The sequence below is a fragment of the Nyctereutes procyonoides genome, unplaced genomic scaffold (genome assembly GCF_905146905.1).
Source record: "Nyctereutes procyonoides isolate TBG_1078 unplaced genomic scaffold, NYPRO_anot_genome, whole genome shotgun sequence".
In the NCBI taxonomy this organism is placed as follows: Eukaryota; Metazoa; Chordata; class Mammalia; order Carnivora; family Canidae; genus Nyctereutes; species Nyctereutes procyonoides.
This window is the reverse complement of record NW_026575048.1, coordinates 34,809,051-34,836,370: the sequence shown is the minus strand read 5'-3', so window position 1 is coordinate 34,836,370 and position 27,320 is coordinate 34,809,051. Positions and strand designations below refer to the sequence as shown.

Here is a 27,320-nt window from a genome sequence, read left to right as displayed (position 1 = left end):
GGAAAACCCGCAAAGTCTGCGTTCGGTAGCATGGTGAGTATGGCAGTGAAGGGGACAGGCTGGAGAACTAGGTGTTTCCCTATTCCAAATGGTAACAGAAAGACTCCTGGAAGGTCAGGAAAGAAGAAAAAAACAACTGAAAGAACAAAAATACGGGTAGGGGTGCCTGGCTGGCTCAGTGGGTGGAGCGTGTGACTCTTGACCTCGGGGTCATGAGTTAGAGCCCTATATTGGGGGTAGAGTTTATTTAAAAAATAAATAAATAGAAGTGCCTGGGTGGCTCAGTCGGTTAAGTGTTCGACTACTAACCTCAGCTCAGGTCTTGATCTGAGGGTCGTGAGTTCAGGCCCTGCTTTGGGTTCCATGTTGGGTGTAAAGCCAAGTCAAAAAAAAAAAAAAAAAAAAGAAGAAGAAAATAATGAAAAATAAATAAAAATTTAAAATATGGATAAACACAACTTTTTTTTTCTTCTTGAGTCTTCCATAACATGTTTGATGGTTGAAGCAAAAAGTGAAATATCTAACATGGTTCTAAATGCAGATAGAGGAAATTCTGAAACAATTACAAAAACAGGGTTTAAAGGGAGGTAAGGTTTCTACACTTCAAACAGGTAAAATATCAACACTAGTAGACAAGTGATGAGTGACATATGCATAATGTAATACCTAGACCAACAACTAAAACAGCCACACAAAGAGGTTTAAAAAGAGAATTTCTAGAGTCAAAAACAGGGTTTGTCTGTTTTCCTTTACTTTCTAGCTGTGTGACTGTAGTAAAGTACTTAACTGCTCTGTCAAATGAAGTTAATAACATTCATTTTGGACAAATCAAAGTTAATATTTATTAGTTTTAATTATTATAGCGATTATTATTTTGCATATTATTTTTTATTGGGTCAGGCTATAAGCTCTGTCTTCCTAATTCATGGACTTTTGCTAGTTTAAATGAATATTTAAAGTAGTCTTGAAAATATGTATGTACACAGTTCCTGGTATATACCACATGCTCAATAAATTAAAGCTATAGTTATTTATTATTTGTAAATAAAGAAGGTTAGCCTTTCCTTTAGAAAGAGAGTGACATTCCAAGACGTGAGGGGCTGAGTCTCTCCAGGTGCTGGACAGCACCAGCTACTACTGCAGCAGTACAAGGCCAGGGGAAGCTCAGGTGGCAGCTCTCTTCAAATTTGACCACACTGAGCGCTTCATTCCCTGCGCAGCCCTCACTTCTTCCCAGTCCAGTTTGATGTCTGGAACCTCATCCTCTAGCTCTGGGTCCTTTCTCAAGGCTCCCTGCGGGGAGGCAACCACGATGGGCAGAGGGCCACATTCTTCTCGGAATTCTACGACATGTAGACTCTTCTTATCAGCCAGTTGTTGATGGGTTTCCTGGAAAGACCAAATCGATAATGCCAGGTTAGGTCTATGAGACACAACTGTAAATTAAAGGACAGGCACTTCCATGTACCACTTGGAGGACCTAACATTTCAGTCGATTCTGGGTGATGTATTTTGCAGCTAAACCATGGTGACCTAGGGAGGCTGGTATCAGCTCCCAACTCTCGACTGGAATGGAGGAAGGGCCTTGGGCTCTGGTCTCTTGCTTTCCAAACCCCCCAATTGTGTGCCATGCTGTGCCCAAAACTGAACTTGAATCTCATCAAGCCCCTAGCTCTAGCTACGATTTTACAGTACAATATAGGGAAAGAAGATGTTAAGGATCCATGGGTATTTAGCAGCAGACTATGAAGCTACAGGGCAGACACCCAGTTCCTTAAAAAAAAAAAAAAAGAAGAAGAAGAAAACAGAAAGAGGGAAACCTACAGATTAGAAGTGACCTAAAAGACATGGCTAGAATTTATAATGTATTGACCTTTTCTGCAATCTAACTCAAATGAATTATGTAAAAAAAAAAAAAACTTAAAAAAAACCTAACGAATGCATTTCTATGAACACTACCTAGGTAACTGGTGATACTGCAGTGCTATTAATTTTTAGGTATAGGGGTACCTGGGTGGCCCAGTGGTTAACCGTCTTGCCTTTGGCTCAGGTTATGATCCCAGGGTTCTGGGATCAAGTCCCGCATCAGGCTCCCCAAAGGGAGCCTGCTTCTCCCTCTGCCTATGTCTCTGCTTCTCTCTGTGTATCTCTCATGAATAAATAAAATCTTAAAAAAAAAAAACTTTTTTTTTTTTAGGTATAATAGTACCAGGGGGGTATTTTTTAGTCCTTATCTTTTAGAAATACATACTGAAACATTTATGAGTGATATAAAGTAATGTCTGAGACCTGGTTCAAAATGACTGGACTTCATGGGGAAGGCACTGAGAGACAAAGGCCGGCCACAAGCTCCTAACTGCTGACACTGGGTGAGAGGGCCATGGGGACTGATTACAGACAGTAGCCACAGAATTCTAGAAAAAGGCAAATAAATTTAGTAGATGGTTTATGGTACATTAAAATACTGGGTATGTCCAACCTGTTTCCAGACTTTATGGCCATCTTGTCCTAGTCTAATTCTATATAAGTTTGAAATTAGAAAAGAGATGAGTTATTTAAAAAACAAAATAAGATAATTTAAATTGGTGAGTCTTACAATCAATAGTTTGTTGCTTAAACTGGTGACATTCCTTTTCTTTTCGAGTGGCACATGAAATAATGCAACATTTTATTTATCTTATCTCTATGCTCAGTGTGGGGCAATGCGAGGCTTGACCTCATGACCCTGAGATCATGACCTGAGCTGAAATTGAGTCAGTCGCTTAATTGACTGAGCCACCCAGGTACCCCAAATAATGCAACATTTTATAGTTGATGGAAAATTTTAGAAGAGATAAAACATGGTAATCACAGAAAATTCAAAGTACTAACATAAAACAAAAATATTACAGGGGTGCCTGGGTGGCTCAGTCTATTAAGCATCGGCCTTCAGCTTAGGTTATGATCCTGAGGTCCTGGGATCAAGTGCCACATTGGGGTCCCTGCTCATTAGAGAGCCTGTATCTTCCTCTGCCCCTCCCACCTGTGTGTGTGCACTTTCTCTCTTAAATTTTATTTTTATTTTTATTTATTTATGATAGTCACAGAGAGAGAGAGAGAGAGGCAGAAACACAGGCAGAGGGAGAAGCAGGCTCCATGCACTGGGAGCCCGACGTGGGATTCGATCCCGGGTCTCCAGGATCGCGCCCTGGGCCAAAGGCAGGCGCTAAACCGCTGCGCCACCCAGGGATCCCCACTTTCTCTCTTAAATAAAATCTTTAAAAAACAAATGAACAAATAAAAAAACATTACATAAAAGAACAAGTCTACTTGATTTAGAAGTGTTTTTGAAGCATATTTTAGATAGTACCAACACACATGCACGTGCGCGCACACGCACACACAGAAACACACACACACAGTTTTCAAAAAGGATCTTTTAACCAAAGCTTTTCTTCTAAATTAATTTTCCTACTTTACACAGAGACATGTATATTCCACAAACTACTTTATTCAAAACCAGCTTTCTTGGTGTCAGGAAGACTATCAAAATGGAGTCTCTTGAACCTGGTTGTCTTTTCTGCTCATCCAGCTAAGGTCTACCCATTCCTTCAAAGAACAGGCCATCCCTTGGAGCAGGTAAGAGGGCAGCCCAGGAGGAGGGGCTTCTTTGCTGTGGAATAGATCAATTGTGCACCTAGCCCAGGCTGAGGGGGGCAGGTTGGGTGACAGCCCAGGGCTCTCATCTCTGCAGAAAAATAACTTGGCATATGAATGTTCATAGTTCCTACTGGCTCAGGTGTCCATCTGAATGACCTATGCAGGTAACGTGAAAACCACCTATGCTTCTCCCAAAGACAGTGCTCTTTAGTAGAGGCTTTACTCTAGTCCCAACTAAAAGGACTAAATTAGAAAACAGTCTTTCTTTTTCTACTTTACATTTCTATACTGTTAGAGTTGTAGAACAAGCATAAATTCTTTTCGTAATAAAACACAGATTATAATTACTGGGTTTTATAAATACTTAATTTCAAAACTTTAAAACACCCATGAAGATTTTTTAAAAAAAGATTTTATTTATTTTTTTGAGAGTCACAGAGAGAAAGAAAGAAAGAGAGAAAGAGAAAGAGCACGCAAGCAGGGGGAGGAGCAGAGGGAGGAGCAGAGGGAGAAGCAGACTCCCTGCTGAGTGAGAAGCCCTATAGGGGATCCTGACCTGAGTAGAAGGCAAACGCTTAACTGACTGAGCCCCTCAGGTACCCCTCCATGAAGTATCTTTTAAGGGTAATTTTCATGAACTAACTCTCCAGTTGTATTAACTAAACAGATGCAGCCACAGGCAGCAAAGAATGGCCAAGTCCTCAGGCAGCATCAGGACAGCAATTCCAAGAGGCTCCCAGGACATCACAGTCTAAATGCACACAATTGAAACACAAACAAGAACTTCTGTTTCAGAGCCCAGGGAAGGATTACCTGGTGGGAGAGCCCATGGAAGAGGCCCCGTGTGAGGTTGAGCATGTTGACAGACCCAGAGACCTTGGCATACATGTCTTTGATGCCAATGAGCCGGCAGATGGTGATGATGGCCCGATGGCAGCGGAGGCCATAGCCTAGAAAAGGAAAAACACAGTCCCCCTGCTGTCTTTCATGCAGTTTTGGGCTCTGGGTTTAGGAGGCCTTGGTTCACATTCTGGCTTCATTGCTTCCCTGGACAACTTACTTCCATAATGACACTGATTTAACTGAGAGGTTATAAAGACTGAAGAAATAATACACACAAATTTCTTAAGCATATGGGCAAAAAAAGAGATATTATAAAGACTAAAAGAAATGCTTTATAACATGCCTGAGTTGGCTAAGATTAGAGGCACACACCTGTTTTCACCCTCCTCAATTGCTCAGTTGCACTTCCTCTCTTGGCTTTGGTAACACACCCTCTCTCCCATTCCCCCAAAAACAGCATCTTAATTTTCAGGAACTTAATGGAATTTGCTTCTCTGATCTTTCCCTTCAGTAGAATGTGGGTTCTGTGAGGGCTATGATATTACTTGTTTCTATTGCATCCCCAAACCCTAGATCAGTGCCCAGCAAACGTAGGTAGCAATGAGAGAAAGGCACCCCAAGTTTAGACTCTTATCATTTTGATTAGCCAGACATGGAACTCCGTACACAAGTCCCTGCTTTAAGGCAGAAGAGCTACTCTAGAAATCGAATGTTACTGGCTTTCTGATTTCCAATTTTTATTTTTATTTTTTTTTTGTTTTTGTTTTTCCAGCTTTATTTAGATCTACATATATAATATTGTGTGAGTTGAAGGTATACAACATGATGTGATACACATATATGTGGTAACACGATGACTCCAAATATGCTTAGTTAAACCATCCATCACTATATACACTTGACTTTCTGTTCTGTGTTTGTGTGGTGAGAACATCCAAGATCTACTGTTTTCACAACTTTCAAGGACACAATACAGTATTGTTACCTATAGCCACAAAGCTGCACATTACATCCCAATATGATTTCCAATTTTTAATGGCAATTCATGTATATAAAAACTATATCTGGATACAAGCACCTCACAGAGAACTGTCCCTTCTACTTGAAAGAGCCAATTAAATGTGGACCCCATAGCTATGCCAGATTATGTGAAAACTAGGGACCACAGAGGATAGCTAAGACAGACAACAATATGGTGGTTTTTCTGTGTGTGGAGGAGTTATATACACAGAACATGTATCCATGTGTGAACAAACATAGGCATGCATAAATGTGTATATATGCACACACACCTGGAAACTAGTGCCCACGCAAGGAGGTGCAAGGCAGATCCTTGGAAGCGTCTAGAAGACAGACTAACCTGCTACTGCTCAATGGATGATCCTAGGCAAGAGCCTCTCTTCCCCTCCACACCTACTTAGCAGAGCTGATGATGAGCATCCAAAGGAAGGCATACATTCCACACAGCCCCTGGACCATACTCTACACTCCCCAAATGGTATCCAGTTTTGTACGTATACAAATATCCATGTAACAGTGGTCACAGCCCTGTGGTAATTATTTGGATATACTTTGGTCGTGAAGACAACCAGGCAGGCACCATGCCCAAGCTCCTTGTTTGCTGAAAGCTAAATTTGTGTTTGCGTGTGTGTGTGTATACACGCGGTGTGATATGGGAAGTGTTGGGAATGTCGCCTTCTCTATCCCCTTTGGGAGATTCAAATTGCACAGTAGCGGATTAAAGACTTTGACAATCATGAAGAGGTATAACTATCTTTTTTAGTTTCCATAATCACTTTCCCACATGGTACTCTTTTTTTGGAGTTCATATCTATTAAGATCTCCTCACAGAAATAGTGATGCACAGAAATATAGTTTAGGAACTGCCATCTCTAATGTATCATACTGTTTTAGCTTCAAGATCAGAATATTTAACCTCAATGCACAGGGAATGGGTTCAACTATAGAGAAACTTGAAATATATATCTTCAGGAGACAGGGAAGGTTTAAAAAAGGCAACTTTGGCAATTAATTAAAATCAAAGCCATGTTTCAAAAATCTTTCAGATATAAATGTGTCTTACCAACACTGTTCAACAGAAATATGACATAAGTTATAAATGTAAGCCATATATGGAATTTTAAACTTTCTCATTGATATGTTTTAAAAAAAGAGGCAAAATTAATTTTAGTAAGATCTTTTATTAACCTAATGTCCCTAAAATACTATCATTCAACATGTAACAAATTTGAGATATTTTACTTTTTTTTTTCATACTGAGCCTTTCAAATCTGGTGTGTACTTGACATTTGGCAGATCTCAGCAGCCGCATTTCAAGGGCTCGCAGCTACCATGGGAATAGTGCAAGTCAAAACCTTGATGTGTAAGTGCCCAACTAAATACTTTTTCTAATAATAAAGGTTTTTATGAGGCATATGATGATTATTACTTTAAAGCAGAAGGCAAGTTTTCTTGGTGCACAATTAGTACTGAATTTGATGTTTTATCTTCCTGATTTATCTCCATAGACTAGAAACTTTGACGTGGAAAATTTAGATGTTTTATCGTTTTCTGATCCAAACTTTTAAAGATATACTTAGAGTATCACTGTTACTATAGAACACAGACTAAACACAAATCAAAGTACTCAAAAATTCTATACCCAGAGTCCCTGGGCATGACTGCCCTGGCTCTGTGATCTTGAACTCTGCCTGCTGACCTGCTCTTCCACAGGACAGGAAGGTCCACCTCGGCATCCCCATAGCTTAGCATAGCACCCAGCTCACAGAAGATGTTCAATTGATACTTGACAATGTAAGTAAATGACTGGAACTAAAGAGACTATAAGAGTCTACCATCTAATAGCATCAATAATTCTCGAGGACAGGCAGCCCGGGTGGCTCAACGGTTTAACGCCGCCTTCAGCCCAGAGTGAGTCTGGAGATCCAGGATCGAGTACCACGTTGGGCTCCCTGCATGGAGCCTGCTTCTTCCTCTGCCTGTGTCTCTGCCTCTCTCTCTCTGTCTCTCATGAATAAATAAATAAAATCTTAAAAAAAAAAAATACTCAAGGAGGAACTAATGTTCCCACTCATCCAAACGCAAGGACTCACTCAGTTGCTATTTCCTATTCTGAGTGTGCTCTTACCACCTAGAATTCCCCCCGGAACATGCCTGTGTTCATGGGAGTAGGTTGACTTTTTCTCTCTCTGAGAGCATCAGCCTTCTTAAATCTAATGTAGGCCTTTCCATTTCGGTGTTTCCAAAATGCGTTCGATACATGTGATCAAAAATAGAAGACAGGATTGTGAGAATTTCTCTGCCTTAACAAATTATTAGAGTATTTTTTGTTTACCTCTGGGTTGTTTCTTCATCTTGATATGTGTCCTTTTAAATCTTAAAGAAATATCGTGGAATACTGAAGAGTAAAAACATAAACATAAGAAGGAATTAGATGTGTAGCTTTAAATATCCTTGCAAATACCACAATGCAACTAATACTACCCTAAACAGGTAGCACACATTGGCCAAGGATAAGTGACAAAACTCTGATTTCACTCATTACTAACCTTCTCAGAGGAGAAAATCTGTTTCTGTATTTTATATAATTATTTATTCCAGAACATGGTAACCAGCAGAGAAACACAAAAGTAGCCATAGAGCTATACTGCCACATTTCATGTAACAAGTGTAATCCTGCAAATTTTACAAGAGATTAGCACTCACTTGTATGGTCTTCGTATCGTTCTATATAATGCAAATAGTGAACTGCTCTGTTCTTTGCCTGAAACAAAGGAGGAAAATATTTTTCTTAAATCTATTGTTGGAATTTACATTTTCTTGGAGATTTAAAAAAAATACCTTCCATGAAATATTGTATTACCGAAAATTTCACACTTAAACAAAAATTTCATTATCTACTTCTAAAAGCTAAGGATTTGAGCAGCCTGGGTGGCTCAGCAGTTTAGCGCCACCTTCGGCTCAGGGCCTAATCCTGGAGACCTGGGATTGAGTCCCACATCAGACTCCTGGCATGGAGCCTGCTTCTCCCTCTGCCTGTGTCTCTGCCTCTCTTTCTCTCTGTGTGTCTCATCAATAAATAAATAAAATATTTAAGAAAATAAATAAATAAAAATAAAAGCTAAGGATTTAATTTTAAAAATTTATAACAACATCAGTCTCACATGTAAAAAAATAATAAAAATAATTCTTTAGTATCTTTGAACATCCTGCCAGGGTGTTCAACCTTTTCAGCTGTCTCATGCTTTTGGTAAGCAATCACCAGTCTGCTAAAGATGATGCAAAAGAAAACAGGTGCTAAGCCTACTTTTGGGGAGAGCTAAGCAACTTCTGACAGGAACCCTCAGGATAGGATTCTTATTTTTATTATTATTATTATTTTTATAGTCCTAATGGTGCCTAGCACACTGATCTTTTACTATCAAAAAAAGAAATGTACATACTTTTCTGAAAGCATCCATCCGGTCAGTGGCTTTCCCAACGGCAAAACCTTAAAAAAAAAAAAAAAAAAAAAAAGAGTAAAACTATAAAAAGGGGCATAAATTTGGCACACAATGTCTTTAACCACAATTCAACTGTCAGTTCCTATAATATTTCACAGCATTTCATTTATCTTCTGCTCACATAAAACCTGTTATCCAAATAAATGATAAAATATGAGGCTACAGAAGGGCGCCAGGCTGGCTCAGTTGGAGAAGCATGCAACTCCTAATCTCAGGGTTGTGAGCTCAAGCCCCACACTGGGTTGTAGGGATTTCTTAAATAAATAAAACTTAAAACAGAAACAAAAACATGAGGCTATACAGATTCGCTTATCTGTTTTGGGACATTTTGAAAAGATTACATTTGAAAGTATCTATGAAATCCAAGGTTAGGTTTGTAACACAACCTTTTATAAATCTCTAGATAAAACTAAATATATTCAAACAAAACTAATCATGCTCTAAATTAATAAAATAAACAGTTTTGAACATTTAAAAAATAGATTAAAATAACCAGAAAGGTTGGGAAAAAATATTCATTGCTATAGAGTAAAACCACAACTTCAATGGAACTTCCAAATGCAATTCAGATTTCAATTAACCAGGAAATAAAATCAACAATTCTTTTTTTTTTTTTTTAAGATTTTATTTATTTGTTCATGAGAGACAGAGGCAGAGACACAGGCAGAGGGAGAAGCAGGTTCTATGCAGGGAGCCTGATGTGGGACTTGATCCTCGGACTCCAGGATCACGCCCTAGGCCGAAGGCAGGCGCCAAACCGCTGACCCAGGGATCCCCAAAATCAACAATTCTTAAATTTGTGAATGCTTAATCCTATGAAATGAGATTTATCACAATTTAACAGAAATGCTGCCATTATTTGCAATCACATTATTTACTTTGAAAAATGTATTTTATTTTTAAACTATACATAGGAAAGTAATATAAAGCAATACTGCTCCAAGAGATAGATATGCCAGACATCTGACAACCTGGGACAAAAAGGGCTGTGGATTTTAGTTCCTAGTTTAAGATTTTAAAAAAATATTCATTTCATTTATTTGACAGAGAGAATGAGAGCAAGAGCATAAGCAGAGGGAAGGGCAGGCAGAAGGAGAAGCAGGCAGCCTAATGCAGGACTCGATCCCAGGATCCTGGGATCATGACGTGAACCAAAGGCAGACCGGCAGGCCCTTAATCGACTGAGCCACCCAGGCACCCCTAATTCCCTGTTTAAGGGAAACAAGTTAAGCCACATATGCCTTAGAGAAAAATACAAGTGGACTTATTTATCATCTTCAAATGAAAGCTTTCTAAATAAGACACAAAACTAGAAGTGATAAAAGACTGATAAAGTTGCTACATGTGGGCTCCTGGCTGGCTCAGTCAGTTAAGTATCCAACTCTTGATTTCAACTCAGGTCATGATCTCAGGGTAGTAAAATTAAGCCCTGTGTTGGACTTTACACTGGGCATGAAGCCTGCTTAAGATTCTCTCTCTCCCTTTCCCTTTGCCCCTCCCCCTCTTGTTCTCATTTTCTCTCTCTCTCTCACACACACACACAAGTTGCTATATAAAGGTTTAAAACTTCTGTGGATTTAAAACTTTTGTGTAGAAAAAAATTAAAATCTAAGTCAAATATAGGATAGACAAAGGGCTAATGTCCTTATCTTAGAAAGAGCTTATATACTATTAGTAAAGAAAGGAACCATCGCCTAATAGGAAAATGGGTAAAACCTGTAAACTAACAGATCTCAAAAAGGAAATAATAATGGCCAAAAAACATGTAAAATAGTGCCCAAACTCTCATCATTAAAGAAATGCAAATCAAAACTAAGAGATATGCTTGACAATCAGTGTGGTTTGACAATACCCCGGGCTGGCAGGGATGTATTGGTAGGGAAGAACATAAACTGGCACGACCTTTAGAGAAGGCAATCTGGAAATACTTACTTAACTTAAATACATTTAAAATGCATATAACTTCGAGGTAGTAATTTCACTGCAAGAAGCTTCCCCCATTGGTACACTTGGAAAATTACCACAAATTACATACACAAGAAGCTGTTTTTATAAATGGGGAAAAAATGGGAATAACATAAACATTCACCAACAGGGGAAAGATTACAACAATCATGTTTCTCCACATAATCGAACACTATGCAGTCAGTAAAAAGAATGAGGGGAAATCTGTCTGTGCTACTAGAGGAAGATCTCTGGGTATAATACTAAGCAAGGAAAGCCAGGTACAAAATTATGGATACACTCTGCTCCCTTTGTGTAAATATTTTTAAAAGGTAAATGGTGATATATAAATACAGAATTTCTGAAAGATACAAAAGTAACTGTTAAGAGTGGTTTCTTTGGGCAACATCCTGTCATATAGATGACTTGTTCTGTAAGTGTCAGTTTGGATTTAAATAGGCAGTTTTCCAGTTTTCTTTCCCTTACACATCCATGTATATACTTCAAAACCAGACATTCACTGGGGAAATGTTACAGAAAAGTATAAAAAGAAAATTTAAATGACTCAAAACCCTATGGATGAAACATTATTAATTTTTTCAGTGTATATCCTTCTAGTCTTTTCTTTGCATGGAAAAATACTTAGGTAAAAAAACAAAAATTGGGATTATATTATACAATCTTCTGTGAAGTTTTTTTGGTTATTTTTACTTAGCATTATTCTGTAATTTTCCATTATTCTTTAATGGCCATAGACTATTACAATGTGTGGCTATAACTATGTCCCTATTGTTGAACATCCAGTGGCTTTTCCCCCCTAATTTTGTGCTATTATACATAATACAGCAGTGTTTTAAAGCCTCTTAAAATATCCATTGTTCTCACAGGAAAAGACAGATAGAGGAAGATCGGTTTCTTCTTTTTTTGTCTAAGGGATTTTATGGATTTATCACAAGATTTGTAGACCCAAACCAACCAAAAGGCTTAATCTGTACAGAGTCTGGACAGCAGCAAGAAGCCAGAGACTCCAGAGCCGAGCCCAGACTACACGTGCCCCTGCCTCCACCACCAGCACTATGCATATCACACCCACTCACCTGCAGCTCCTCTACCATTCCCCACAGCGACCAGGACACGGACTGATTTCTTTCTTCCCTCTTTTGCAGTCATATTGAATACATTTCTTACCTAAAAGACAAAATGTTTCATATATATTACACGTTAAGAAACTTCTGGGGGCATCTGGCTGGCTCAGTTACTAGAGCATGTGACTCTTGATCTTGGGGTTAAGTTCAAGCCCCACTTTGGGTGTGGAGATTACTTTAAAAATTAAAAAAAGAGGGATCCCTGGGTGGCGCAGCGGTTTAGCGCCTGCCTTTGGCCCAGGGCGCGATCCTGGAGACCCCGGATCGAGTCCCACATCGGGCTCCCGGTGCATGGAGCCTGCTTCTCCCTCTGCCTGTGTCTCTGCCTCTCTCTCTCTCTGTGTGTGTGACTATCATAAATAAATAAAAATTAAAAAAAGAAAAAAAGGAAAAGAAAATTCTGAAGTAAGGAACAGGAGTAATCTATTTTCACACATATACCCCCATGGTGAGTAGCTACATCAACCTCCAAGTTATGAGCACCAAGAACAAACTTTCTCAAGGAAATCTCTCTGCACTATTTCTCCAGTGATAAAATGAAAATAAGACTTTCCCTGCCTATTTTATAAGGTAGTTAGAAGGTTGGACTGAGATAACTTTTGAAGGGATTTGAAACTCAATATATACTATTTTAATGAATTTCACAGAGGAAGAGAGTTGCTGATTAAACTTTGAAAGAGGGGCACCTGGGTGGCTCTGGTTAAGTAGCTGTCTTTGGCTCAGATAATGATCTCAGGGTCCTGGGATCCAGCCCCATAGTGGGCACCCTGCTTATTAGCAGGGAGCCTGCATCTCCCTCTCCATAGGCCTGCCACTCCCTCTGTGCTCTCTCTGTGAAATAAGTAAATAAAATCTTTTAAAAAATAATAAAAATAAAAAAATAAACTTTGAAAGAAATTAAAACTGATTGATAACATATCCCAATTATCAGAGATGTTAAAATATGAAAAAATGTGGATCTTAGAAATGAATAAAAATACAGTACATAAAAAGAATTAGGATAGGACTGGATCTCTTTGCCAAGGATTAGGCTCACCTGATAATATAAAATTTGGAAATCCCTGATTATGATCTATAGGAAAATGTTTTATCTTGTGTCCTTTTTGGTTTTTTTTTTTGGTGTATTTAAAAGGCCAGGAATTATGAAACTGTTACCTTTAACTGTTTACATGGCAAGTCCTTTCCCATAAAGTAAGGTTAAAGGAAAAGGCAGCTCGAGTCCACGCCCATGAATAACCTTACAGGAACTCATCCACGTACACAAGAATTCTTCAAAGGGATTAACTTCCAAAAGGTATAAACTGGGACGCAAAGACATAAAATACTCGTGAACCTTTTTTTTTTTTTTTTTAAGATTTCATTCATGTATTCATGAGAGATACAGAGAGAGAAGCAGAGATATAGGCAGTGGGAGAAGAAGGCTCCTCACAGGGAGCTCAATGTGGGACTCAATCCCTGACTGGGATCACGGCCTGAGCCAAAGGCAGACACTCAACCACTGAGCTATCAGCGTCCCTCGCAAACATATTTTAATTACTGATAATGATGAAACAATATACATATTGGATCACAAAATCAGTAAGTGGTTTTCCACATGATATTTAACCCTGACCAAGCATGTGGTACTAGCCCAAAGGGAAGCTCTTTTAAGAAGTATCCTGGGAAGAATGATTGAAATTTATCTGATAATAGCTTTCAGTTAAAGGACCTACAAACAACCTAGCAGATTATTTCCTCATCAAAAGCTAGGCATTCACAGCACCTCCAAGCTTTCTTTCCCTGGCACATGGTTCCTCCCCTTTGCTCCCTGAACCAAGTGCCAGGTATAGCTTGTTTAGAATTCAAGGACAGGGGTGCCTGGGTGGCTAAGAGGTTGAGCGTCTGCCTTTGGCTCAGGTCATGATCCCAGGATCCTGGGATTGAGTCCCACATCGATCTCCTCATGGGGAGCCTGCTTCTACCTCTGCCTATGTCTCTGTTCTGTCTCTCATGAAAAAATAAAATCTTTAAAAAAAAAAAAAGAATTCAAGGATTGCTAATTCTACTTTAGCTTTAGAGGGAGGATTTTAACAGTAATCTTCATATTCTGTTTTTTTTTTAAGATTTATTTATTTATATTCATGAGAGACAGAGAGAGAGAGAGAGAGAGAGAGAGAGAGAGAGAGAGGCAGAGACGGGCAGAGGGAGAAGCAGGCTCCATGCAGGGAATCTGACATGGGACTTGATCCCCGGGTCTCCATGATCAGGCCCTGGGCTGAAGGCTGCACTAAACCGCTGAGCCACCCAGGCTGTCCCAAACTCTGTTCTTTATACCACTGAGATCGCCTTGTCATGAGACTGTAACTGGTAGCCCCCCAAAAGGGCAGCAGTCAGGAGAGCCAATATCAAGTAGCTGAAATAAAAATTTCATTATTTCCTTATCCAAGTCAGCTCTGTGTCTCAGAAAAAGTCATGCATCAAAGGCTTTTTCTTGGGGGCACCTGGAGGGCACAGTCAGTGAAGTCAGTTGATTTCGGCTCAAGTCATGATCTCAGGGTTGTGAGATTGAGCCCTGCACTGGGCTCTGTGCTGGGTGTGGAGCCTGCTTGAGATTCTCTGCCTATCTTTCCCACCCCTGCCCCTGCCTGTACCCATGTACTGTCTCTCTAAAAAACAAAAAACAAAAAAGACTTTTTCTCATGGTTCCTCTTGTGCTATTCCCACTCTCCCCACCCCAACTTCTCCAAAGGCTCAACTGGGTATTTAATTCAGCATGCCTACCTCAAGTATCCTGGTATCAAAATCATCATATGTTTCTGGAGAGAGAAAAGAAGCAGGCATACAGATAAATGTGTCTACACAGTTAATGCATGAAAGCATTTTTCAACACCAGCACCATCACTGATTTTCAAGAGAGAATCTCAGATCTTTTAGTGCCACTCCCAAGACCACGCCCTGGTCCTCCATCACCACCTGAGACTGCTCCAGCATTAAATTAATAAACTCAGCCACCATCTCGACTGCAACATCCTACCCCTCCAGGTCTCTCACTCAACAATTTGAATAGTGTTGGTTCCTGGAACTCCCCAACACCTCCAGACTCTTGACCACTGTTTTCCCTTCCCTCTAACCTCCTCTGGTTTTCGAAGCCTCTGCCACTCAGCTAAGACATCACAAGCAATCAATCACTTCCACCTCAACTCCTTACCCTCTTCTCTCTCTACCATACTATCCAGTCCAGAATCAATGCAATTGTCTGGCCACACCTGGCCTGTTAGGAAGTGATGGAGAGAAGTCAAAGCATAGTACACATGTAGACCACTAACTATTCATGGTCTCCAACTCAATCAAGTCCTCCCTGCTGCCCATTGGCCTTTAATGTCCTTTTAGGTCTCTTTCCACTCACCACAGCAGCCATTTCAAACACTGTGTTCTTTTATTTTTATTAACTTTTTCCTATAGAAAATTTCAATCATAAAAAATGAGATGAGCAAAATTAAATCTTACATACCCATTAGCCAGCTTCAACAATAATCAACTCATAGCCAATCTTCTTTTCTCTAAACTCTAATTCCTACTCCATTGGATGCTCATCAGTGCCCCATCCTACTTTCAGCAGATGGCCCACCTCTTTCTCATAGACTAACTGAAGCCACCAGACAGATACCACTCACATCACATCCCCAGCACACACACAACAGCACAGGCTCCCCTGAATCCGTAGTCACAAGTTAATCCATTTATCCAAACTGGATCTGGGCCCTCCTTAGGGATTTAGTTTAGGGATTTTTTTCTCTCCATTTTTTCTCTCCAACCCATACCTTCAACCTCTCAACTGAACCATTTTGCTCCATTCTAAGCATGTTCATCTGAATCTCTCCATCTCAACTTCTCCTCTCTTTATGCCAAACCTGAGAAAGTAGCCAAATTCTTATTTCTTCAACTCCTACTCATTGACAAGAGTGAATTTTTCAGATTTTACTTCTTTACATATTAGGGGTGGGGCTCAGGTAGAGGACTTTGTTTTCTAATTTGGTCTAATAAGTACTATCAATTTTTTTTTTTTAGTACTATCAATTTTAATTTCATGTATGCTTTTATAAGGCTGAATGACAACTATCTGGTTTATCTTCTGTTATCAAAACAGCATTTCCAAGCTATGTTGCTCCATAGGTACCCAATGACACTGAGTTTAGGGAACTGCATCCTACAGGTGGCTTGCATAGATCCGAAATGCATACTAGCACATTCAAGGCTCTGAGAAGTAAGGATGCCAAAAACCGTACTTTGTATCCTGTGTGTGAAATGCTTCTTGGTTATGGGCCTCTAATGTTCCATAAAATACAACTGAGTAATAACGTGAAGTTATCTCAATGATGTTCAAATCCTTTTTTGGAAAAAAGCAATCTAAACAGGTAAGTAAATAAAATCCTCTTAAGGAATTCTAGAACTACAAGTACTCTCTCTGTCACAAAGGGAAGCCACACCAGGACTCTGCTACCTCCACTGGGACCAGGGTCAGGGGGGCCAAGACTGACGCCTCCCCATGTGTTTCCACTCCATCCTCGCTCCCGTTTAATCTTCATCTTCCTCTTCCGGTCCCACTCTTCCTTCTGCTGGATCATATCAGCCTCCACCTTTTCCTGCTCTTCCTTGCTTCTTTGGGCAATGGTCTGCATAGCTCCCTCTTTCATAAGAGGGACATTCAGACCAGGCCATAGGAAGCCATGACGTCCTAAAGGTTTAAAAACACACGTTAATAAGAATTTTTAAAAATCATCCATTTCTTAAATGTTAAAATGGCAGGCAATGGGGTACAGATAATGGCACTACTGGACGGAGCTTAAGCTAACGATCACTTGGCAGGCCACGTGGCACTGTCTATTAAAATTTTAAGTGTATCTACTCCATAACTAGTAATTCCACTTCATGATGTTACCTAGAGACAAACTCCTATACATGTATGAGGCCTCAGTGTGCTTGGACAAGGAGGTCCACTGAACTGTTATTTGTAAAGGCAAAGAATGGAAACAATCTACATATACAGCAATATTGGACTGGTTAAATGAACTCTGGCATCTTTAATCCATGAAATATTCTGCACTAAACTGAAAGAATAAGGTAATTATATAGATTCTGATGCGGAACAATTTCCAACACATTATTTAGTGCAAAAAAACAAACTATAAAACAGTACATACCATATAACTTAATTTTTTTAAAGAAAAATATATTTAAGGTACTTATGTATATAAAAACATTAAAAAACATCAGCAGAAAACATATCAAAATGAGATCCACGCCTTCCTTGGGGGCAGCAACTAGAATGGGAGGAGACAGAAGTGGCATCAAGGGGACTTTAGATTCTATAATCTATAATCTTTGAATTTTTTACTAAGAAGGTACATATATATGATTGTTATAACTTTTAAAAATGTTAAAAAATAAAATAAGATACAAGGCAAGTCATTGGAGAAAAACATTTAAATAGACAAGCAAGTGCAGCGAAAGGTGTTTTCTTTATGCCGGGAAGCCTACTACTATCAGGGATAATTTGTCAGCAACCATAGCACAAAATATCGATTCAAGTACATTGCATTATTTTCACTCTTCAAAAAACACAAGTATAAACAATCATGTGTTCCAGGGATTGGCAAATTAAGGCCCAGGGACCAAACCCTGCCCTCTACTTGTTTTGTGAAGTTTTGCTGGAACACAGCTATCCTGGTTTGATCACATATTATCCAGGACTATTTCTGTGCTCCCACAGCAGAGTTGAATAGTTGGAAGAGTCCATGTGTCTCATAAAAGCTAAAAATATTTACCATCTAACCCTTTACAGAGAAAGCTTGCCAACTCTCTCAATGAATCATAAGCTCCCCAAGGGCTATGAGACAAACACAGAAGATGTAACACGAGGACACTTAAGTCTTGCTGAATGAATAACTAAATGAATTCCTTTCTATGGGATTTCCTTCCTCCAGAATCATGACACATTAAGTGAGCCATTTGGTTGAACTCTAAAACTGCAGACCCTAATGCCCTTCATGAGAAATGTATGAGGTTTCTAGACCATAGAAATCTCTTCAAAACTGGGAGGGAAACCTTAAAAAGCATATTAGCTTTTTTATAAATAAGCTTACCTTCACCAATGATCTGACCCCTATTCAAATCCTTTTTTCTCTTTTTCTTAGATCTTTTGCCTCTTCCTTTCCTTGCTCCTGCTCCAGTCTCTGCTAAAGCGCCTTTCCAAAGCTCATCTGCCGTCACTGTAATGAAACAGGTTTTTGGCTTTTTTAATTACCAAGCAATGATCTATGATCCCCTACTGAAAAAAAAGGCCAGAAGCCAGCCTCACTTGTATCACTGTGGTGATGAAAGCAAAACTAAATCACTGTTTGTATATATATCACATGATTACAGGCAGACAGCCCAAGAGAGGATTCTACTATTTTCAAAGCATGTGGGCTCCCTCTACAAAAGACGGCCAATATTTAAATCTAATTTACCAGTAGTCTGTTTCCCAGACATGTTATCAACTATGTTACATGTCTATTCCCTGCTCTCTTGCCACCATTGTAACCACAAGATAATCATCAATACCTATCCTTCTTTAACACAAGTTTATTTGCCCAACCAATCAACATTTCAATCTGAACCCGTAAATCTTAATATTTTGGGTTATTTGCTCTATTCTTCTATGAATCTAAATGCCTGTGTATTCTTCAAAATAAGATGCCCAAAGTCATCTTTAACCCTAAAATCTAATCAATAGGTCAGAAAGAATGAGTACGTAGGGGTCTGATAATTAATACTTGCATGGAGTGTATATATTCTTAAATCACCCTTGTCTTTTACTTTATCTATAGACCCTGACACTGCTTATTTATTTCCATTTGTGAATTTCTAGGATCCCTAAATCTTTTTCTACCATACATTTCAATCAGTATTTTCCCCTTTGTTTTTGTGGAATATTCAGATTCTTTACTTTTGATGCTACTGAATTTTACTGATCTAGCTACATCATTTACTAGATTTAAGTTCTATCTTCCCAAGGACTTCCAGTCTTTCACAATCAGTCTTTCACCAACTGATTTTACTATCATAGATTCCGTCCCATTACCAACTTTAATGAAGAATGAGAGCCACACAAATGTTATAGTCATCAAAACTCTAAGATACAGTTATCTACATGCCTGAAAAACTAAATATATTCTGGAAGATATGTGAGCATCTTCATTCCCTCATGCTTAGAGTTTAAAAGTTCTTGCCATCTAGGTGTCTCAGTTTGCTTTAGATAAAACTGAAATTATACTACACATACAATTTTGCATCCTTTTGTTTTTAACATATTACACTGTGAGCCTTATCTCATATTCTTACTATTATTCATGAATGTAATTTTTTAAGTTGAATTAAGCTGTTTGACAGAGATTTTACTATTTTAATATCAGAACATACTGGTCTAAGATTCTAATTAACCTGGGATGCCTGGGTGGCTCAGCGGTTGAGCGTCTGCCTTTGGCTCAGGGCATGATCCTGGAGTCCTGGGATTGAGTCCCTCATCAAGTTTCCTGCATGGAACCTGCTTCTCCCTTTGCCTATGTCTCTGCCTCTCTCTGTGTCTCTCATGAATAAATAAATAAAATTTAAAAAAAAAGATTCTAATTAACCTAAAATGTTATTTAGAATATATTTATTATTTCAATTCCTTCTGTTATTTCTGGAAGAACTTAGGTAGATTAATGCATATACCAGTTAACTATCATAGTTAGGTAAAATAAATTTCATGATTTTACCCACACACACACACACACACACACACACACACACGAAAAATCCACCATCACATCCAATTTGATACACGGAACTACTTCTATCTTAATCATGCCTAATAAACTGCTTGCTAAATTGGATCAAAGGTATTTAAATGAGATCCTCCATGGCAGAGGGATAGATTTACAAGTATAATGTTAAATACTCTTAAGAAATCTTAATGAGTTTTGATAAATTATGTTTATTTTTTGGAGGAGATTTACAAAATCAAAAACTTTCCTACTGAAACAGTATAAACTAGCTCAATGCTAATTTCAATAGAGTTCATTTTCTTAAAGTTAACCTTAGTATCAGTTGGGAGCAATAAACTCATAAAGGTTCAGAGTCCTATAACTGGAGAAGAATGTAGGCTAAGAGAGTCACAGGCAGGTGTGAAACAATAGTGCAGGGAGAGGGGTTTCAGAGGACAAGGGGCACTTCTATAACAAGAAGAGTTAGAGAAAAGGACTTTTAGGGCAGGGAAAAAACTACAGACAGTCCCTGACTTATGACAGTTTGACAGGATTTTTTAACTTTACGATGGTGCAAAAGTGATATATATTCAGCAGAAACCATACTTCGAACTTTCATTTTTGATCTGTTCCTCTCTTTTCTCTTTGCACCAAAATCCACAGATACAACGGATTCTGTGTTACTTGTAATCCCTCTACTGTCTGGTTCTCTTTTCTGCATTGCTAAACAAATGATCTAGTTACTATGAGACTTCCAATTTGAAGTGATCTGTACCTACACAATGAAATACACTAGGGCATAATACTGCACTGGAGGCATCTTTGTACTGACATGGGAAAATGTATAATGCACTGACAGCTACATGAAAAAAGTAGCCAACCAGTGTTTCAGGGTAGTAGAATTACAGGTGATTTTCTGTATTTATGTAATAATCTAAAGTGAATTGGCTTTGTAATCCTAATTTCTTTCTTTTTTAAAAAACAGAAACTTTTAAGTAATCTCTATACAGTGTGGGGCTCAAACTCACAACCCCAAGATCAAAAATTACATGCTCCACGAATGAGCTAACCAGGCACCCTAATTCTAATTTCTTTTAATTTGCTTAATGCTGAGTTGTGAAATCAATCTCCATTTATTACAAGCTTATTTCAGTTGAGACTTGACTATTTCAAGTACAAGTAGTGTTAGCAAAACAATGTCTACATAAAATTAACACTTCCTGATCTGCACTATCTCAACTAAAGTGCACCTGAAAACAGACTTTGAAAATATATACACATATATATATTAGAAAAATATATAAGATTTATGTATATATAAAATATATACATATATACACATATATAAGGTTTATGTAAGATACTATACACACACATACAAACATATATATTAAGATTTTATTTACTTATTCATGAGAGACACACAGAGAGAGGCAGAGACACAGGCAGAGGGAGAAGCAGGCTCCCTGCAGGTAGCCTGATGTGGAACTCGATCCCAAGACCCTGAGATCATGCCCTGAGTCGAAGGCAGACGTTCAACCACTGAGCGACCCAGGGATCCCAACTTTGAATATATTCTTGTGGTGAATCTCAATTAGCAGGGATCTGGGCCACAATTCAATTACTCTTTAGGTCTCAGGCGCCCCAAGTAAGGGAATTAAAATAAACCAGTGTTTCCCAAAGTACAGTACAAATATAGCTGGCAGTATATGAGATAATTCTAGGAGGTACACTAGGGTATATTATTTTACTAGCACATCATAAACTAATTTCTAAAGTGTTAATTCATTAAAGGAAGAAGAAAAAGAAGAAAAATTAAGATAACAAAAGATTATTTTCCCGTTTCATGAAATGGCAAATTTGTGGCCAGTCTACGTACATTTAGTGAAGAAACTATAGGATCTGTACTGTTGACCCATCAAATTACTGGGAGAAGAAATACAGCATTGTGTCTGTAGTGCACGGGTCAAGCTGATGAAATGATGGTTGTCTCTGGTTCCTGGATATGACAAAGGGCCTGTAGGTAGATGGAATAAAACTCTTTGAGTTAGATGCTCCAAGCCTGTGGAAAAAATATTGCCAGCAGCAAATAATTAACCATTACTGATGCAAATAAGTCACTAAAATCCTGAATTTTTAAAAGTCGTATTTTGAGGATAGTCTTTCTTTAGAAACTAAAGCAAAACTTCAGACTACAGACATAACTGCCTATCCTAGTTAGAGAAGTGACAGTTCATCCACACAACAGATGTAGCTGTCTAAAGAAAGTAGTCTGTCCTGACATGGATCGCCATGATGCTATGCAGCTATGTTGCCCTTTTGACCCCAGGATCAGCAATGTCTACTCTGGACAAATGGCGACCTCTGCTGTGTGCAACAGGCAATGTACTTGTGTGGAAAGACCTAAATGGCCTGGTTAGAAGAGCAAGGTGTTGAACAGTAGAGCACCCTACCCTTCATGTTGACAAAAACAAGGAGGGAACATGAATATACTTTATAGACTAATTTCAGAAGCATATTCAAGAAATTGGTCACAGCAGTTGCCTCTGAGGAAGAAAACTGATATATCTGTGGTTTGTAGGAAAGATTTGCTTTTTTGGGTTTTTTAGAATTTTTCTAACCATATGCATGTGTCACACAAGAAAATGTTTTTAAACAGCCATGTCTTAGAGGCTGCCATTTGACCAATCCCATGGATGGAGGTGTCTTGCAAGGGAGACGGCAGGGATGACAGCAATCAGGGACTCCAGGAAATGGGATTATTGATCACAAAAACCGTACATACTCCAGCTTTGTATTTCAATGGAGGATTTAGTCACCATGGAAGTGTGGAGGAGGGTTAAAACAGCTCTCAAGAGAATAAAGTTTATTGAAGGGCACTGGGCCGTTTTGGTTGTTTTTTTTTTTTTGTAATGCAAAACCAATTTATTTCCATGTACGACAATGAAGATTGGGATACTATTAAAAGTAACGCAGTCTTCTGTCAAATAGAGATCCAGATTTTTAAGTAGCTGCTTTTGGGAACTACTACGATGGAAGACTTGCTGTGTTGCCTTTGGATGTTAAGCCTGTCTGCCTGATGCTTCACCAAACTGTTCCGAGATGCCTTCCTTCGAAGCATCTAGGTGTCTCAGTTTGCTTTAGATAAAGCAGCCTTTCTAATTCCGTTAGAACAGAGAGCCAAAGTTAAAGCAGCTATTTTCACATCTCTGAGAAGTGAGGCCAGTCTCTGGCCTTCCTCACAGAAGCCTTCTGCAGGCCCTCCATCAGCTCAGATTGGGGACACTACTCACAGTAGAGGGCAGAGTCAGGAGTTTATGAATGAAAGAATGAATGAATCCAACTAGTAAGTGAACAAATAAAGGGAAGAGCTCGGGTCATCCCACTCTTCAGGACCCCCTTAAGCAAGGCATGAAGGCATCTCAACAAGTGGGGTTAACAAGACAAAAAAGAAAGTTAAAACTAAAAGTAAAGCCTCAGCACACAGAGTTCCAGAAAGTCAAGGACACAATGAGATTTCAATTCTGCCCTAACCATAGGAAAAGGCATTTCACTGACCACAAGCACAACATTGGCTCAGCAAAGGTTGGCTTCCTTCCCTTCTGGAGAGTGACTGAACAGAGGGCCCCGCACTCTGTCCGTGTAGGAACAAAGGCCTCTGCAAAGACACGGCATTACCAGAAGGCACCACAGTATCCAGACAGCTCTGGACCCAGCCCTGTCATTTACTAGCTGTGCAGTCTTGAGGGAGTCACTTAGCCTCTCAGAGACTCACTCCATCATCTGCAAAATGGAAATGAATCTCATAAAAACTGGTGAGAATTAACCAATATAACATGTTACAAGCCTGACACACAGTAATTACTCCAAAAATCATAGCTATTATTTTTTAAAGCCTTGTACTATAACAACTATAATCATAAATAATTTGAAAACCTTATGCGTTTCCATTATATAGAATGTGCTTTGTACATTTACATTTACACATATATAAAGTACTCTGGCCTTGGATCTTGTATATGTAAAGACAGTTGGATAAATGAATCTCACCATTGTTGAGAACAGTCTTCAATGCCAAAACAGAAGCTGTTGGATAGGTGTTTAGGTAAAGCTGCCTGGACCATATGTGACCTGTAAGTTTTAAAAAATTCTTTTAAGATAGATTTCTACATTAAAAGGAACATTTTTAACACCCAAAGAATATTAATACCTATAGAATAAAAGAACCAAGAGAAGCAAATGAGTAACTTCCAGGTCCTACAACCACTTGTAGTAGGTAACACCACATATTCTCCTTCGTGCTAACATCTAATCAGTTACCAGGTCCTAGAAACTGTCCCCAAAATCTATCAGCTGCACCCTTTCCCAGGGTCTAATTATCCCTTCTTCACTGAGGCACCATCCCTCAGTCACAAGGTAACAATAGGCCCTTAGTAGGTCTTGCTACCCTGGCTCTCATTCCCCACCTGTTGTCACACAGGCCTTCCTAACAAGTCTGGTCATTTCCCAGGCCCATTTTATCATTCTTTGGCTCCCTATTATCTGCAGAACAAAGTCAAAACTCCTTAACATGGCCTACGGGACTGCAGTGTGGCCTCCAACCTTCCACATCAGCCTCATCTGTCACCACTGTCCCCTCCACCCTCTCTATACCAGACTTATAGTCATTCTTGAACACTCTCTGCTCTTCAATCCGTTTGTGTCTCTGACATGTTCTCTGGAAACATCACCTCTGGGTGAAGGCTCCCTGATTCCCACAGTGCCCTCCCACCAAGCACTCTGCTCTCCTCCCTCTCTGAAACCCCAGCAGCGCCAGGCTGTAACCATACTGGGTGCCACTTCACATGGAACAGTGCTTCCCAACAGGATGACAACATTTACTGGTAACTGATTTTTGAAAAGGATACCAAGACAAATCAGTGAGGAAACAATAATCTTTTCAAGAAATGGTACTGGGACAACTGAATATCCACATGCAAAAGAAATGACGTTAGAGCCCTACTTCATACCATATATAAAAATCAACTCAAAAAAAAAATCAACTCAAAAATGGATCAAAGACCTAAAGGTAAGAGGAAAAACTATAAAACTCTTAGAAAAAATCCTAAGGGTAAATCATCATGACCTTGAATTTGGCTATGGTTTCTTAGATATACAAAAGCATAAGAAACAAAAATTAAATAGACAAATCAGACTTCACCAAAATTTAAAACTTCTGTGCCTCAGGGGACACTATATTCAGAGAGTGAAAAGACAACGAACAGATTGAAAGAAAATTTTTGCAAATCATATAGAATGTGATTTGTATCTAGAATATATAAATAACTCTAACAATTCACTAATAAAAAGACAATCCAATGTAGAAACACGTAAAGATTTGAACAGACATTTCTCCAAGGAGTATTTACAAGTGGACAAACCACCACCAAAAAAGATGTTCATAAGCCATTAGGGAAATGCAAATCAAAACCACCAAATGAAATCACTTCACACCCATTAGGGTGACTATAATTAAAAAGACAGATAGTAACAAACGTTGACAAGAATGTAAATAAGAACCCTCATGCTCTGCTGGTGGGGATGTAAAATGCTGCAGCTACATCAGGAAACAGTCTAGCCATTCCTCAAAAAGTCAAACATGGAATTACCATTTGATCCAGTGATTCCACTCCCAGGTCTACACACAAGGGAAGCAAAAACATTACACACAAATATTTATAGCAACATCAGGCCTAATAGCCAAAAGGCTGTTATAGTATGCCTCAAAGGCATATTACAGCATGCTCAAAAATATTTGAGGCAAATATTCATCAACTGATAAATGGATAAACATGATGAGTATGTACATGCAACAGAAATTCAGCCATAAGAAGAAATGAAGTACTGATACATGCTCCAACGTGAACGAATCTTGACAACCTTATGCTAAGTGAAAGAAGCCAATCACAAAAGACTACATAGTACATGAATTATACAGAACATTTAAACCATAGAGTTTAGAGGGTGCCCAGAGCTGGGGGCAATGGGGAACAAAGGGCATACTTTTGGGGTGATGAAAATGTTCTAAAAATTGATTATATGGCTATGGTTGTACAGCTTTGCAAATATACTAAAAACTATTGAGGGATCCCTGGGTGGCGCAGTGGTTTGGCGCCTGCCTTTGGCCCCGGGCGCGATCCTGCAGACCCGGGATCGAATCCCGCGTCGGGTTCCCGTTGCATGGAGCCTGCTTCTTCCTCTGCCTGTGTCTCTGCCTCTCTCTCTCTCTCTGTGACTATCATAAGTAAATTAAAAAAAAAACTATTGAATTGTACACTTTAAAAGGATAACGGTATGGTGTTTAAATTACATCCTAATAAAGTTGCTACCAAAAAAGTCAGTAATACACCAGAAAAGGGGAGAAAAACACGCTCTGGAGCCAGGTGATATGGATACAAAAAACCTGACCCTCTCCAAGTTACAAAAAAATAAAATAAAATAAAAAATCTTCGGTTTTTAGAGGTCTTGGAATTACGAATGCTGGGTTGCGGATTTACAATGAAATAGAGCGAAGAAAAAAGGGCAAGTTGCTCATGAAGCACAGGCGGGAGACCTGCTACCGAATGGAGCAGAGTGCAGGCACCTCCGCGGGCTGCAAACCAACAAAGCGGGGAGAGGACAACTGAACAGCAAAAGCACGGCCACTGAAATCATTTCTTTACAATAATGACACTGGCCAGCCTGGGATCTAATTTTACTCGACTCCAGCCGGAGGGCTGCCTCCACCTGCCTCCACCTGCCTTGAACCCCGCATCGACATCATCACCAAATGAACGGCCGTCGCGCCCGCGGGACGGCGATGCTTGCTTCCCGGCTCCCCGCGCCTCTGAGCCGAAGCACGCTCCAGCCGTTTGGTGAACGGGAAAGGAGCCCTGCACGGCGTCCCGTCCACCCTCGCTTTACAGACCGGGAACCCCGCGACTCCGAGAAGTCACAGAGGCGCGCAAGGTCGCACAGCGGCTCTGCGACGGACGGAGCCGCGCCGGATGGGCCCAGGGGCCGCGCGTCCCGGCGCTTCCCTCCGCCGGCGCACCTGCGGCCCGCGGACGAGGCCCGGGGACGATGCCCGCGCCCGCGCCCGCGCCCGCTCGGAGCCCCTCTCCCGGCCCCCCGGCTCTCACCCGCCGGCACGCCGCACAGCGCAGGGAGGCGGCCCGCAGCGCGCACCGCCGCCGCCATGCTGGAGCCCGGAGCTCGCCTCCGGCGGGGCCGCCTTCTCCACTGCCTGCCGCGACTGCAACTCCCGAACGGCTGGCCGCAGCCCGTGGCTGAATTCCCGGAGGGTCGCGCCGCTGCGCAGACTGCGGTGGGGGAGTCTCTCTACCGGCAACGGGATAGAATGAGTCCGGCGCAGCGGCGGACAGCCGCGCTGGGGTCCTTGCCTTAGGACCCGGGGGCGGGGCTGGCGGTTAGTGTCCTCG

The 27,320-nt window shown here is 40.0% G+C and overlaps 1 protein-coding gene across 1 annotated transcript; it reads right to left on the bottom strand.

The window, feature by feature from the left end:
- Positions 1-664: 664 nt before the first annotated feature.
- Positions 665-27,113, bottom strand: MRPS5 (mitochondrial ribosomal protein S5). Its single transcript, XM_055327536.1, has 12 exons — positions 27,021-27,113; positions 23,911-23,991; positions 21,740-21,877; positions 18,217-18,342; positions 16,575-16,808; positions 14,855-14,889; positions 12,047-12,137; positions 8,946-8,992; positions 8,209-8,266; positions 7,838-7,900; positions 4,453-4,589; positions 665-1,389 (listed from the first exon to the last, which is right to left on the bottom strand). The coding sequence occupies exons 1-12, from the start codon at positions 27,076-27,078 to the stop codon at positions 1,165-1,167; spliced, it is 1,293 nt and encodes a 430-aa protein (XP_055183511.1). The 5' UTR covers positions 27,079-27,113; the 3' UTR covers positions 665-1,164.
- Between the last annotated feature and the right edge of the window lie 207 nt (positions 27,114-27,320).